The 14,696-nt window shown below is 42.1% G+C and overlaps 2 protein-coding genes across 6 annotated transcripts; one reads left to right on the top strand and one right to left on the bottom strand.

Annotated features, from left to right (window-relative positions):
* Positions 1-15: 15 nt before the first annotated feature.
* LOC134035199 (uncharacterized) lies at positions 16-6,977 on the bottom strand. Of its 4 annotated transcripts, none has more exons than XM_062480115.1 (16): positions 6,897-6,977; positions 5,184-5,688; positions 4,864-4,971; positions 4,038-4,262; positions 3,584-3,695; positions 3,470-3,493; positions 3,312-3,355; positions 2,994-3,227; positions 2,645-2,785; positions 2,222-2,458; positions 2,006-2,119; positions 1,626-1,862; positions 1,393-1,533; positions 998-1,234; positions 663-767; positions 16-573 (listed from the first exon to the last, which is right to left on the bottom strand). In XM_062480115.1, exons 2-16 carry the CDS (start codon positions 5,619-5,621, stop codon positions 478-480), a joined length of 2,493 nt encoding a protein of 830 aa, XP_062336099.1. In that variant the 5' UTR covers positions 5,622-5,688; positions 6,897-6,977; the 3' UTR covers positions 16-477. The 4 variants fall into 4 exon arrangements, with proteins under 4 accessions (XP_062336099.1, XP_062336100.1, XP_062336098.1 ...); XM_062480116.1 differs by lacking the exon at positions 6,897-6,977 and having other exon boundaries at positions 5,184-5,351; positions 5,604-5,806; XM_062480114.1 differs by lacking the exon at positions 6,897-6,977 and having other exon boundaries at positions 5,184-5,814.
* An 11-nt stretch (positions 6,978-6,988) lies between these two features.
* LOC134035203 (inositol monophosphatase 1-like) lies at positions 6,989-10,860 on the top strand. Of its 2 annotated transcripts, XM_062480127.1 has the most exons (10): positions 6,989-7,126; positions 7,455-7,535; positions 7,839-7,972; positions 8,264-8,368; positions 8,696-8,741; positions 8,863-8,971; positions 9,081-9,189; positions 9,339-9,490; positions 9,607-9,748; positions 10,616-10,860. In XM_062480127.1, exons 2-9 carry the CDS (start codon positions 7,473-7,475, stop codon positions 9,723-9,725), a joined length of 837 nt encoding a protein of 278 aa, XP_062336111.1. In that variant the 5' UTR covers positions 6,989-7,126; positions 7,455-7,472; the 3' UTR covers positions 9,726-9,748; positions 10,616-10,860. The 2 variants fall into 2 exon arrangements, with proteins under 2 accessions (XP_062336111.1, XP_062336110.1); XM_062480126.1 differs by having other exon boundaries at positions 9,607-10,860.
* The last annotated feature ends 3,836 nt before the right edge of the window (positions 10,861-14,696 follow it).

Here is a 14,696-nt window from a genome sequence, read left to right as displayed (position 1 = left end):
AAAACCGTACTGTGAACTGGTGTACTGGTTTTTATTGTACCATTATTACAACACTCTGGTGCCCTGTGGCTTTTAATGAAATAATCAAATCAAAACATGAAAATAGCCAATAACCAGAAATACATTTTATACATTTCATAGGAACAATAATTTATCTACTCTCAATGCTGCATTCAGATTCTTCTTTACTGCATCAACACTAAATAATGGTTGTCTCCTTAAGCATTGCAAAGCAGTGTGGTTTCTTCAGTCAGATCTGGAAGGACCTTGGGTTAGGGTCTGTTCAGACAGATTTCTGATCCCATTTTATTGTAGATAGAATTGTAAATTGATAAAATCCCCATTAATTTAAACCCAATTAACAATTTGCTGGTCTGAAGCCACAGTATATAAGTATGTATGTATATGTATATACATGTACATATGTATGTTTGTATGTATGTATGTATGTATCATGAATCAATTTGACATTTTCTTCTACTTTTCTTCTCTTTCTGTCATCTTCCCACTTTCCTCCCGGTCTGGCATGGATTTAGAACCAGACAACTTCTGGTCTCTATTCCTCCAAATTCCCTGGGAAAATTAGGAACAACATTATTTTTGTTTTACTGTTACTCTCATAAACAAATAGGCCTGTACTTTGTACTAAACCTTTTTGCTACCTGTCTAATTTCCAGCAACTCTGTAAGCTCATTACAAACATGGGGTGGGATCTTCTTGTCCTTGACAATCTTCTCAATTTGTTTGTAGTACTGATCCATTCTTGGCTGTGGGAATATAAAATGAACTAATGAGTCATTTATTTGTATGGACTGATAATCATAATAATAATAATTTATTATATTTATAACACACACACTTTTCTCGAACCAAAGCACTGATGGATCGACACACAAGAGCCTGACACAAACAAACAAATGTAGGTGTCACTGCACATACTCAGACACTCAAAACACATGCACAAATACACAACAACAAAAATTGTAGACAGCCTTACCTTGGACTTGTCATTGTCCAAGTCCTTACAAACAGTGGACAGAATAGTGGACACGCAAGAAAGTGCAATGTTTTCCTTGCGTTTCAGTAGTTCCACAATGCAGTCGTGCATGATAGCTTCTGTCACCATCTTCAGCTTAAACAACTCAGAAATTAGTTTGACGTTTCCCACAGCATCAGCTTGAACCTCAGATGTTATCACTCTTATTTCCTCTCTCAGTCGTATGCAGTCCTTATTCTTGATCAGATCAGAAGAAAGTTTTAGTAGGCTAAGAAAATACCAGGGTATGTTTTAAAATCAGTATTATTTGTGCAAGACTGATTGTCTTGCCTTTAAATACTGCCTCAGCTCTAGCTGAGCACAATAATGTGTACACATGCAAGGGGATATCATACATCAACAGCGGCCTCCAACTCTTTCTGCTTCTTCCTCAAGCCCTCTGTCTTGTCTTTGTCAAATTCCACCTGGCAACAGTTTAGCAACAATTTGCGGAAATTCAATGTCTTTCCTGGATTGTCTGAACAGGGGACTTTACGCTGGGTGAGAAGACACAGAAAGAGAGAGAGAGAGGATTAAAATATAAAATGGGAATACATGCACACACAGATAGCCAGAATAACAGACTTACCCCCATCTGGTATCTGCACATGTTGGCATACACCTCTGAGTTGTCAGGGTCTGAAATGGCCTTCTGATAAATTAGGTCTATGAAGCCTTTCAATCTCTCTTCCGTGTTAATAGGCAAGGTCCCAACTTCTTTCATCACTTGTTGAAAGTTCTCTCTGTTCACGTGTATCAAGATATCTTCCATTTTGGCAAACATCTCCTGTGTCTTCACCAACTCAGGGTCCTTGGTGTCTTCCTCCTATACGAGGCAAAGAACATGCAGGGAGTTTCAGAGATGCCATCAATCACTTTATGTCACCATGGTGGGAGCCAAAGTTCAATCAAAGTGGTTCAAACAAACCAACATTTGTAATTCACACATCTGAGGCCTTCCATTCTTACCTGTCTGTCTTTCAGCAATTGGTGAAGCTCAAAGAGGACATGCCTGTCAGGCACAGAGGAATTCTTTTCCTTGACGATTACCTCAACGTGCTTGTAGTACTGATCCATTCTGGGCTATGGGAATATAAAGACATAGCTGTGTCTGTTGTTGACAAGCAAGGCATACACATGTACAAACACTAACAATGAGTAGACAGACGTGATATCGTGTTTTACCTCGGCCTTTCCATGGTCCAAGTCCTTTCCGATGGTAGAGAGCATAGTGGAAAAACATGCAATGGATATTGCGTCCCTTCTCCTCACCAGCTTTGTTAAGAATTCATGCATTTGGGCCTCTGTCATCATGTTTAGCTTGAAGAACTCACAGATGAACTTTATGTTTCCCACTGCTTTGTATTGAAGCTCAGAAAATACCTCTTCCAGTTTCTCTCCATGCAGGCTGCGTTGCTCCTTCTGAGATTACATAGACAAAGGCAAACTTTTCAAATACTAAAGAATACTATAGAACTACTTTCTAGTTCTCATCTGTACTTGATTGATCATGCTTGACACTAATGAGGCATGATTACCAACATTTAAACCAATCTAAGGGAAGTAAAAACAAAACAACAAATACACTGCCACTGAAGTATTCCATACTTCAGTGGCAGCATTCATCTTGTCAAAAAACTCTTTGAAACACTCAGTGTGTTTCCTCTCAAAGTCTACAAGGCATCGATTCAGCATCAGCTTCCGGAAATTCAATGTCTCTCCCGGTTTGTCTGAGCTGGGGACTTTACGCTGGGTGAGAGAGAGAGAGAGAGAGAGAGAGAGAGAGAGAGAGAGAGAGAGAGAGAGAGAGAGAGAGAGAGAGAGAGAGAGAGAGAGAGAGAGAGAGAGAGAGAGAGAGAGAGAGAGAGAGAGAAGGGAGGGGGGGTTACTCCTGGAAGCAAGACATAGTATAAGACATGACACAGACATGGAGAGACAGCCAGAGTATCAGTCTAACCAGCTGCAAACATTTGCACATTTGTGCGTAAGCCTCAGAGTTGTCAGGGTCTGAGATGGCCTCCTCATAGATGAGGTCTACGATGCCCCTCAGCCTCTCCTCCGTGGTGATGGGAAAGGTCGCCACCACTCTCATCAGTTGCGGGAATCTCTCAGGCGTCAGACGGTTCAGGATGTCCTCCATCTGTGCAAACATCTCCTTTGTCCTCACAGACTCTATGTCCTTGTAGTCCTCCTGAAACAAGCCAAGAATCGTATGAATAAGGATGCATCAGAGATACCCCAGATTCATTACAATATCTTGTCACTGTTTTCTTACCAGCTCATGTTCCTCCACTACTCTATCAGCAAGGGAAGACAGCGCTAAAGAGAGAGGGACAGAATCCAAATATCTCTGTCAAACTGTGTAGTGTTGTGTTATGAATAGGAACCTATTCATTAGTAGATAGTAAGAATGGTGTGAATGGGGATGCTTACTGTGAGGTTCTAGCAGAAGTTTAGCTGTTGAGGAAACAGACAGATAAAAGTGACTGTGAAGGAACCTCCCTCAAACTCATGTGTACTCACACACCTGCAAATAAACACACGCACCTTCTAAGAAGAAATCCTTGAGTTGCATGTCGAAGTCCATTTTAAGTTGCTTCTGCAGTCTGTAGACACTTCTTTGCACCGTGCCAAAGGCAGAGGTGATGCTGGGTATCTTCTACTGGCAGACACAGACAGAAAGACCAACCACTTCACTGTACGACATGAGTAACAGAGGTTTGTCACACATACAAAAATGGCACTATCTGCTTTACCGAGCCTGAGTAACCAGCCAGGGACAAACCAACAACATTCTGATGAAATTATAATTCAGCCTTGCCAAAAATACCACCAAAATAAGGCCCCTCTGTTTTTTGGGGGGTATACCACCTGAAGGAGTTGCATTTATGAGAGGTTAAAATAACAAACTTCTGGGGTTAACAATCTTGCTTCACCGGCAACAGAATATTTTAGATAAAGTAAAAGTCTCTTCAAAAGAGGCCTCTTCACATGCACTAACCTGGAAGAAGTGTGGGCGTTCATCTATGGGAGCCAGTGGTTTATGCTCCGCCTCTGCTCTTCTCAGTTCTACAAGCTCCGCCTCCAGGGTTTGCAGGTGACCCTCAGCCTCCCTCAACATGGCCCCCTCCTGGGCTTGGATACGTTCTCTCAGTTCAGAGGTCGTTCTCTCCACCAACTCCGTGAAGAACTTCTCACAGTCCTCAACAGTAACTAGGGTGGAACGCTGTTTTGAGAGAAATCCAACTGTTAGAGACCATAGTGGTTCATCCTTTTAGCAACTGTCTAGTGGAGACTCGTGTGGATTATCTGCTTTGTGTTGGTGCCCTCTATATCCTAAACCATTATAGATTCCTTGACAAAATCACTGATCTAACATGGATGGATGTTGTTTTTTTTAAATTATTATTAATATCCCACCACCACCATCCCTTTTTGGAGGAATTTTGTATTTATTTCAAGTACTAATTCAATACAGCAACATGCTGTATTGATGCAAGATGCAAGCTGCAGCATGCCAGTCATTTCCACATTTGGGTAGAATTGTTGATTTTGTCCAATTTATAGCACTGTCAGACGCTCTGGATAAGAGCGTCTGCTAAATGACTACATGTAAAGTGCGGCAAATTAATGAACGGCTTAGAGGCCTCTTGTAGAGAAATGTATGGTTTTTGCAAATAAAGCATGACTGGATAGTTAACAGCTGTCTAGGGAAAGTATGCTGTTAGCTGTTCAGTTACGTTAGATCGAGATTGCCTTCAGGAAGGGAGTGAAGGGTGCATTTTGATAACTCATACAGAACCACACCTTATATACACAAGTCTGACCTTCAGAGATTCCATCTCCTCTTTCAGGTTCTTTAGCTCCTCCTCTCTCTCTTCAATGATGTCGTTGTACGTGCTGGGGGGGTCACTCTTTTTTCTATGCCGATGACCCTACAGTGGAGGGGAGGGGAACAAGTGATTAGAATTTAACTTGGCAATAGCATGGTCTAGGTAGAAATTTAAATAAGTTTGACTCACTAGCTATAAAACATTGATGCTCCCACACTGAACAGATGTTCTATTCTGTTCATGGAGTGGACTTCTACAATACAGTTCCAACAGCTTTCGCTGTTTACAGATAATGCACCGCAGTCTAACCATACCTTTTTACACTTCTTTTCTGAAGCGGGTCCTGAGTTGTCCCCCTCGGGGTGACCATCAGCACACTCTGTGAGAACATTGAGCTCGTCGCTGAGGACAGGGGTACAGACACTCTGTTGGGTCGAAGGGCTGTCCTTCCCAATGACTGGTGGCTGGTTGTGAAGGTATAAGTCGGTTTTTGAGCAGAGCTGAGTATCATTCTTTGCAGGGGATACACATTCTTCTCTTCCAGTCTCTTCAGTTACCTTGGTGGCAGGTTGTAAAATGGATGCCCGACTACACTGAGGGCAGCAGCTGTCACTTTGATCATGCTGATCCCAGTACTCATTGAAACAGACCATACAGTGAGTGTGTCCACACTGGGTTGTTTTAGGATCCTTCGGTAAATCCAGACAGATGGGACATTTCGACTCATTTAAAAGCTCTCCTACTTCAGCCATTGTGCTGCAGAAATCACTAGTTTACCTTATCGTCAGGGGCAGCATACATACAGTCCAGCCTGTGGTTCTGTGAAAGGCACGAACTATAAGTTTCATTTTTCTTTCTCGGAAGATGAATGTCTTAAAGAGACAGTGCACAGTAACCTACAGGGCTGCCAACTCTCACGCATTGGCCGTGAGACACACGTATTTCAACCATTTCACACGCTCTCACGCCACACCTTGTATATCTCACGCTGAAAAGGCAACGCCAACCAAGTAGCCCTGTTAACGTTGTAAACAGGGCCGGGGTGGGTAATCGGGAGAATCGGGAGAGTTCCCTGTGGGCCGCTTCACTTTTGGGCCGGTCGAGGATTTTTTGTTGTTGACATTTGTCACGTTAGTATTATCTTCTCTTAAAGTAGGCTACACACGTTCCGCATTCTGACACCTCAGCCTCTGAATGGGTTGTACCATGTGAGGGAGTTCTCCCCTCCCAAATAGAGTTGGTTGGGTCCAAAGTTTTCTCAGATAGGCTACGGGTAGCTGGGCCGGGGGGCCCTACCGTAACGATACGCGTCAGCGAGGATGGATGGGAGCAGGGCCGGAGTGATGGTATCACTAGACAAGGTTTTTTGATAAACGTCTATGTTTATTTTACATAAAGCTCAATTAAACTATTTTGCGCTCAAATAATGGCCAAAAAAATTCGCTATGCGCGCTCGCATTACGTGTGGAAGTCCCTATCTTGCATCACATCAAACCCATAAGTCCTAGGTTTGGGCTAAGCCCATAATGTTTACAAAGTCTGGCTCCGTCCCCTGCTAACGATCCGAGTGTTAATCAGTTGATTAACACTCGGATCGTTAGCAGGGGCAAATACCAAATCTCACTCCAAGGTTTTTGCAAAAGTTGGCAGCCCTGAACCTAGCCAAATCGCCTGTGTCAAAATCATAGTCAAAATGCAAGATTCAAGAAATGAATGTTTGAATTATGATGTTCAATTTTAGGGAAAGAAACAAGCAAGAATGATCAATCAGCTTTGTTAATAAAACACACTTGACACCCAATTACTTATTTCTTTGTGTAATTATTTAACAAATTCCGGTAATTTTTGCTTCATTATTTAACACATGCCGGTAGGAACACTGATATAAGCGTTCGTAGCCTAGTAATTTAGCAAAAACTGAAAATATATTGTCTTAATTTCAATCTCAGTTTATTGCAACATTTTACAGTAATGGTGTAGTTGGGATTTAGCGACTCCAATTCAGAAATATAGAAATAATAGGCTACCTGTAGCCTAGTGTATCCTATGTTCCAAATCTCGTGGCGAGAGATCTTTTCACTTATTTTGTTTACAGTAACAGCTTCCTGGTGGTAGGTGGAGCTTGTTTATACGTCTGATCAAATTTTAACCAATGATACATTCGCTTGTCATGTCACCGACGTCGGTGGACCAATAATCTATTATACTCACGCCAAGCCTTGCCCCCAACGCACAGTAGTCATTTACACAAAGTGAAGTAAGTTGTCTTGAATTATTGCAATTTTCACAGTCGTTGTCACTTACTGTTATTACTTAGCTTTGTTGTACGGAATTGTGTTTTGCATGTAGAAGCATGACGATCTTCCAAAGTATATTAGCGGTATCAGGGGTATTACTGGTATTAGTCTATTTGGCTAGCTACTACAGCTGGTTAGCTTGCTCTGCTGTAGGCTACTGTATACTCTAGACTAGTACTACAGATTCGATGTCACCAGTACCGTATCTATCACGTTCAGTTCAGCTGGCAGTATTATGTTTGTGCGCTAGTCTAGACATATCCTCAGTTGTTAGTTGTGTGGCTTCAGGTTACGATTTCTGTCACCATGGCTGACGAGTGGAAGGAGTGCATGGACCACTGTTTGGAGGTGACCAAAGAAGCGGGGAAGGTTAGTTCGTTTCAGGTCTGGGACACTGAAATACTACTGAAACAAGACTCACACAGTACATCCACGATGTTACTCCATCATGTTTCTTTCAGCACATTAAGGGTGAAGATTGAGTTGAAGCCTGTAGCTAGCTAGATGCAATCTAAATGATGTCTGTATTAAAGATGCCTCCATTTAATCAGCAATGGAGCTTGCATAGACTGCATTAGTCTAATTGTAAGATTCCCATTAATCTGAGCAACACCTTTCCAAGACTAACCTACAGGCTGATGCCACTATTTCCTTCACTTTGCGGCCTGTCAGATGATCCGTGCAGCGCTCCAGAAGGACATAGCCATCATGCAGAAGAGCTCTCCGGTGGATCTGGTGACTGAGACGGACCAGAAGGTGGAGCAGCTCATCATCTCCTCCATCAAGGAGAAGTATCCCACACACAGGTATCCTAGACCCTCACCACTTCAGCAACAATAGAAACGCCACAGTAGAAAATGCATATTCATTGTTCTTCCTGTGTTTCTTACATTTTGAATTGGGGTAAGGGTGAGGGTAGGTTGTGGTGGGAGTGATTACTAATGATGTATTACTTAGTAGTTGAGCATTCATTATCGTAAGCATGCAAACATACATTTTTAGACAGATGTTTTAAAAAGGTAACCTTCTCCCCTGTATGTCTGCCTAAAGTGTCTTTGGTCTCTGATGCAAGTCCCCTCCTCTCCTTCTTCCTCCAGTTTCATAGGGGAGGAGTCAGTAGCCGCTGGTGCCCCCAGCATCCTGACAGACAACCCCACCTGGATCATCGACCCCATCGATGGGACCACCAACTTTGTACACAGGTGGAGGAGGGTGTTATGACTGGTTAAGCCTTGCCTTAACATTGAGTACCCTCATCACTATCTGGGGCTCTTCAGTGTGTTAATGTGGGCATTAGCAACACTGCGGTGTGGCTATCTTTAATGAAGCTCCCCTTAGAGCTGATCCCTCGGTCTGGGAGGAAGAGGAGCCGCTAATAGAAATTGATTCTGGCGCTGCCCAGATCTTTAAGGAGTTGTAGCCTACCACCCTCCAACTTCTTGACTATATATTCTCAATATACAATCTATTCCATTTTGTTTTATTCTATTCCATCTTCCAACTTTGCGTTCCCTTCTTGTGTTTCTCAGGTTCCCCTTTGTGTCTGTGTCGATCGGCTTTGCTGTGAAGAAAGAGGTATGTCAAGCATTTATTATGTGTGAGGACATCTGTCCCCATTGACTGCTTCTAAAAGTCACCCCTTGGTAAAACTGTTCAGTATTTGACTCCAGGCTGTTTTTGTTTTGGTGGAATTCAGATAGAGTTCGGTATCGTTTACAGCTGCATAGAGGATAAGATGTACACTGCTCGGAAAGGGAATGGAGCGTTCTGTGATGGAGTCCCCATCAAGGTGTCTGGGCAGGAAGGTAGGGTGTACAGTAGTCCTTTAAAGACTGTTTAACTGAGGTGTTGTGTAAGTGACTAAATGACTAAATGTAAATGTAAGTAAGTTGACTGTTTTACTTTATTGTGTAGACATCACTAAGTCCTTGGTGCTCACGGAGATGGGTTTCAAGAAGGACCCTGAGCACTTCAAAACAATGATGGCCAACATCAAGACCATCCTCTCCATCCCTGTACATGGGTAAGCAGGGCAGAGCTGCACACCTGGGACCCATAACACCTTTTTTGTGGAGTTTGTGTCAATTTGTGGGCTGCCATGATCTCTTTCTGCATGATCTTTCAATCAGTCAACCCATCGACCAATAAATCAATTGATTAATAAAATCCTAGGATTCGTTCACCGGGCAGTGCGGCGGTAAACATGTGTCTGGTTGCGTGCGGCGCAGCGGACGCCTACTACCACATGGGCATCCACTGCTGGGACATGGCGGCGGGCGCCGCCATCATCAGAGAGGCAGGCGGAGTCATCACAGACATCTCAGGTGAGGAGTCACTTTGATTCAATTTACGATTCACTTAACTCAATACCTCACCTAAATGTCTCCTGAGTTGAGTAGCTGTTTTCATGAGGATCTCTCTGTGGCCTGTGTGTCCACAGGAGGACCGTTTGACCTGATGTCCAGGAGGCTGATCATCGCTAGCAGCAGGACCATCGCAGAACACATCGCCTCTAAAATGACTGTGTTCCCCTGTGGACGGGACGACTTGGAGGACTAGAGACACACACATACACACTATATGTATGTTTACACTGCTTGTGATTGGCAGGTCCGGATTTAAGTTCTGCCTTATCTTTTAAAGTTGTGATATTGACCTCCTGTTAGATGCCGCGTGGACTTGTGGGAACATGTCAGTATTTTCAGGTAGTTTCACTTCATTTATCAAGCAGTATCTCCTTTTCGGCTACTCCAGGGCTTTGACTTGTTATTTATATGTTTTTTGGGCTTTTTCTTAGTAAATCTTTTGTCTATGTCAGTGATATCACCTCTATCCTGTAGAGATATGTACAACTACATACTGTACTTCAACAAGATATCAGTGAAACAAAGCCATCCTTGCAATTCTCCACCCCTGGGGCTCTGGAAATGCACTCTTAAGTCAACATTTTAGTAGTGAAATTGGTTGTTTCTCACTCTGCGTTCCTGTGTAAGATGTGTATAGATCTTAACTTATCGCAGCCAATTGCTTTTGTGTTTGCAGGAAATGAAAGTAACATGAAAGTTCAGAAAGCCATTATTGTTTTTCAGACCGAGCAGTAGCTTCCTTACCTTGTAACAACTATGGTTTGATTGAAAGAAATATAGATGAGTATTCTGTAAATAACAATGTGTAATAACTATGGTATATTATTTCAGTGAGTCATCTAATGTACATTTGGTGTTTGAATATCAGGAAAAACATCACATTTTGTTTGTTTTTTAGGACCAACTTTGCTGCCATTTAAAGGGTAGCGATTCTGTTGTGGTGGTGGGAGGGAGGAGGAGTGTTGAAACAAGTGTGGATGAGTTACGCAAGGTCGGCAAGACTGGAATGTCAAAATGCATCTTAATATTGACTTGATCTCTATGTCTGATTCTTACCATCCCCGCTTTCTTCTCTGTTCTCAGGAAACTGAAACAATGATTCCATATGTTTCCCACTGTCCCCCATGAGTCACTGCATATCACGTCTGGAAACACGCTCTTAAGCCCAAGTACAAAAAGGAGCTAATGCCACTGTTGCTGCTGTATCAAATGTGAAGGCGGCATACTTGCTCTACAAGTCCAACATTCTTTTATTAGTCTGCAATCATACACAAACGCATACTGCAGATGTGGATTTCCTCCTCAATAAAGCATATGAACATATAGTGACAATTATTCCAGTTGTTTGATCAAATTATTCCTCTCCAATTCAGCAATATTTAATGACGATATATAATTAAAGATGAATTACATTACACAGCTTTTTATAATTGTATTCACATCTTGTCAATTAACATAGTCAGGCTTAAGAGAATATCGATGATTAGAACATAGCTAAGATATGGTATTTGTGTGTGTACACAAGTGGTTGTGTGTGTTTCTATGTGAGCTACAAAAGAAGTACCCCACAAATCCATTTAATGGGTTTTGAGAGTCTAATCAATTATTTTGTTTTTCTTCAGGTTATCAATGTGCAATCATCTGTGTAAACACATGAAAGGAAACGTGTTTCCCCTTATTCTAATATTAAATTATTATATGTAGTATGTAGTATGAAACACAAATTATGGTCTGATAATTAGCTTTATTGTGAGCTGATTTGGATTTTAAACATAAAACACAGTGAGCAGTGCAGAAATTATATATTATGCTGCGTATACAGTGAGATTTCTCTCTTCCACAAGAGGGCAGTAGTATATCACTTTAAGTTGATCTGTGCCAGGAGAACTATGGCTCTAATCAGTGAGCTTGCAGGCCGTTTAAGAATGTAAATTTTAACCATTATCATCGAGTTATTATTAGTTGGAGTCTTTTTCATAGCAGTTAAATGGCATTTGAGCCCTCTGAAGTTTTGTATAGCTGACTGATCGTTTTTAACAAGGAAAGTGACGGAGAGAGATACTTTTTATGCTCGTTATTGAGACGTTCTAAAAACACTTGATACAGAAAGAAAGAGGGTATGGAGTGAGAGAAAATGAGAGACGGAAAGGAAGGGAAAATAGACTGAGAGTCAGAGTGAAAGGGAGAAGGGGTGGTATTATCAAGTGACATTACTCACAACAGGACACTCACACATTTTTCCTGCTCAAACGTTTTTCGAAAACTATCCTGGACGCAGATATTTGATTTTAATCTGACACACTGTGTGATGTCGATGAACGCTTTGAAATATTTGCTTTTCAAGTATGAACACATCTTCCACTTGTCGGCATCTCTCTGTAGTGTAGATGAAGTCTGTGATGTTGCAACAGAGATGTTGCATGTCTTTTCGATGACACATCCAGTTACTCTGATCAGAGGCCATTCCTCATCCTGCAGCTCTCTGCTCATCCACACCATCAAGAGACTTAGCCCGGTATCTGCTATAATCAGGTGCAGGTGCTTTATTCCCAGTCAAAATGGAAATTGCTTTTTTAGTTGAAAGGTATCTTTTTTGATTAAGGCAATTGAGTTGAGTCATTTGTTTTATATTGAGCACCTGAGTGTTGGTGGGAGTGATAATTGTTCATTGAGCATGGTTTACCATTGACTACATAATGAAGACAATATCCACATGTGAGTAAATCTCAGATAAGCAATTGAAGGATCAGGGACCCCCATCAAGAGGAGCAGCAACAACAATGCCTGAATGAAAATAACAAAATGGGAGATGAGGAAAAAAGGAGAGAAGGCAGGGGAGGAGGGAGGAGAAAAAATACGAAAAACAGGCATTCCGACTCGACGCCAAGCAACAAAGAAGTCCAAGAAAATGTGCAGAGTCCAACTTTCTGGTTCAGTAGACCCAGAACTAAAGCTGACTGAGGTAGCTGCAAGTCCTAGTGGGCCTACTGTACTCTAGCAGTGTAAACACAGCTCCCCAATAATCAAGGGGATGTGTGAGAGCCAATTAACAATGTTATTCTTGTTATCATTATCCATTATCATCAGTGCTGCTACTCAGCATCCCGCCAGGGCCCCTGAGATCCACTGCGTACATACTGTGCTCTGCCTAGATCAACCCGGTTCCCATGCAGTACATTTGGGAGCTTATCATAGGGCTTACAGGGCAGCACTGTGACTTGAACCCAGGCAAACCCTGTAGCTTTTTAATTTTTTTGTGTCTTGTTAGTTTCTTCAGACTTTGGCCAGTGTCTAAAGCCATTGATATGCAAAGTACTAGTCTATCTGAGACTGAAGCCAAAGAAATGAGCTTGTCCTGGCCACTAGCCATGCTGACTTTGGGCTTGAAGTCCAAGTTGTTTTGCTGTTTGTGTTCTCTGAAAGCTGAGCAGATACATATTAGTTACAGGCTGATTTATGCAAGGACTAGGTCAATATAATTGTCCCTGAGTGTGAGTAAACGATCAATAAAGCCACTATTGATCAACTTCAATATTTTTCTTACTTGTTGAAATGTGTTATTTCCTATTCATATCTGTATGCTTTTACTACGTTAAACCTGACTGAATCACTCAGACACCAAATCCAAATATCACTGTTAGTGATCCTACCCGCATAAAACTATGTTAACTCCCTGTGTTGCCATGAGATGTCTGTGACAAGCTAATGCATGTCTGTTTGCCTATGTTTGTTTAAGTGGTCCATTTTGCGAGAACGTTGATGAATCAGTCTCCTTTGTCTTGTCAGTCCGGTACCATCGACCCATTTAAACAAACGCTGCGATTCCGCTTTTTTAAACCCAAGATTTAATTATCGTTATTGGACCTGTGACTTTTTTTTTACCCCCTCTCTCTGTTCCGAGAGAACACATTTCTTACACGGTTGAACTTTCCCTCCCCTTTCATCGACTGTCCCCCACCCGCAATCTCACAAACCCGAGCCGTCCAATTCATTAGGGACCGATACCTGGCATACTAGCATCAAAGCTGTGTGTAGCATCAGCTATAGGTGCACCACACACCACAACATAGTCTGCTATGCTGCTATCGGAAGGCATGGGTAGGCCAACGTTATCGACGCTCTTACGTGATGCCCTATCTCCATCAATCACTGCGTCATTCAAGCTGTCGGAAATGTGAGGATGAGGAATCAATACATTTGCCGGTGTCGGTGGGGGCGTTAGCAATAAGCAGCCCAGGCTGTCTACAAGGCTTTGAGACTAGCGGACAGATCTAATTCTGTAGGGAAGTAGGCCTACCTCATCTAGTCAGAATTTCTTTTTCCTGTTAGTCGATCTAATTATTTACTATCACCCTGAATTTGCTATTTAGTTTTTACATTTGATTAAAACTATAATATATGAATTCAGATTACCACAGAGTTATGATGTACTGATTTTTTTTGCACATCATATCATGTTTCAATAAACACAAGAACCCAATATTTTTTTAAAAGCATTAAAATAATGCTTTGTGATTGTTCAGTTCTGTGCAGTAGGCTACTCATGAGTATGGTACACCAGTTTACCATATGCTGGTTCTACCATTACATAGATAACAGCTGGGTTTTCTTTAAATGTTAATAACTATTATATATCCCCATGCATACATGATTGTTTATGTTTACATCAAGAATGGAGTCCACCAGTGCTGGATGGCAGCTTTCACTATCGCTGGGAAGATACAAAGAACCCTTGGCTCTGACAACAAGAGAGATCTGCATACGGTAGAGACGTGTATCCCAGACTGACACATTGTGCTGAGTACAGTGTGTTTAAATATGTCTTTAACTTATCTCGAGCAAACAGTAGCACACACAATACCAAGACTGACATTATGCTAATACACATCCATCATGCCAAAAGGTGTTTGCTCTCATCTCTGTCAGCGATGAATTCTCCTGACGTAAAGAAGTCAGCCATCAACTCAGGTTGTGTGTGGGAGGCCTGTGAGCCCATGGGCTAGCTAGACCATGTCATTGTTTTCCTATTCCACAGTGTGTTGAAACAACCTGTTCTCCCCAGCCCTGGGTGGACACACACCAGAGGGGGTTGTTACACATGGGGACGTGGCCATAACCGGCCGATAGGGCCGCCCAGGGGTTGGAAGCAAAGCACCCCTTCATT

The sequence above is a fragment of the Osmerus eperlanus genome, chromosome 15, assembly GCF_963692335.1.
Source record: "Osmerus eperlanus chromosome 15, fOsmEpe2.1, whole genome shotgun sequence".
Lineage (NCBI taxonomy): Eukaryota > Metazoa > Chordata > Actinopteri > Osmeriformes > Osmeridae > Osmerus > Osmerus eperlanus.
This window is presented reverse-complemented; position numbering and strand designations above follow the sequence as displayed.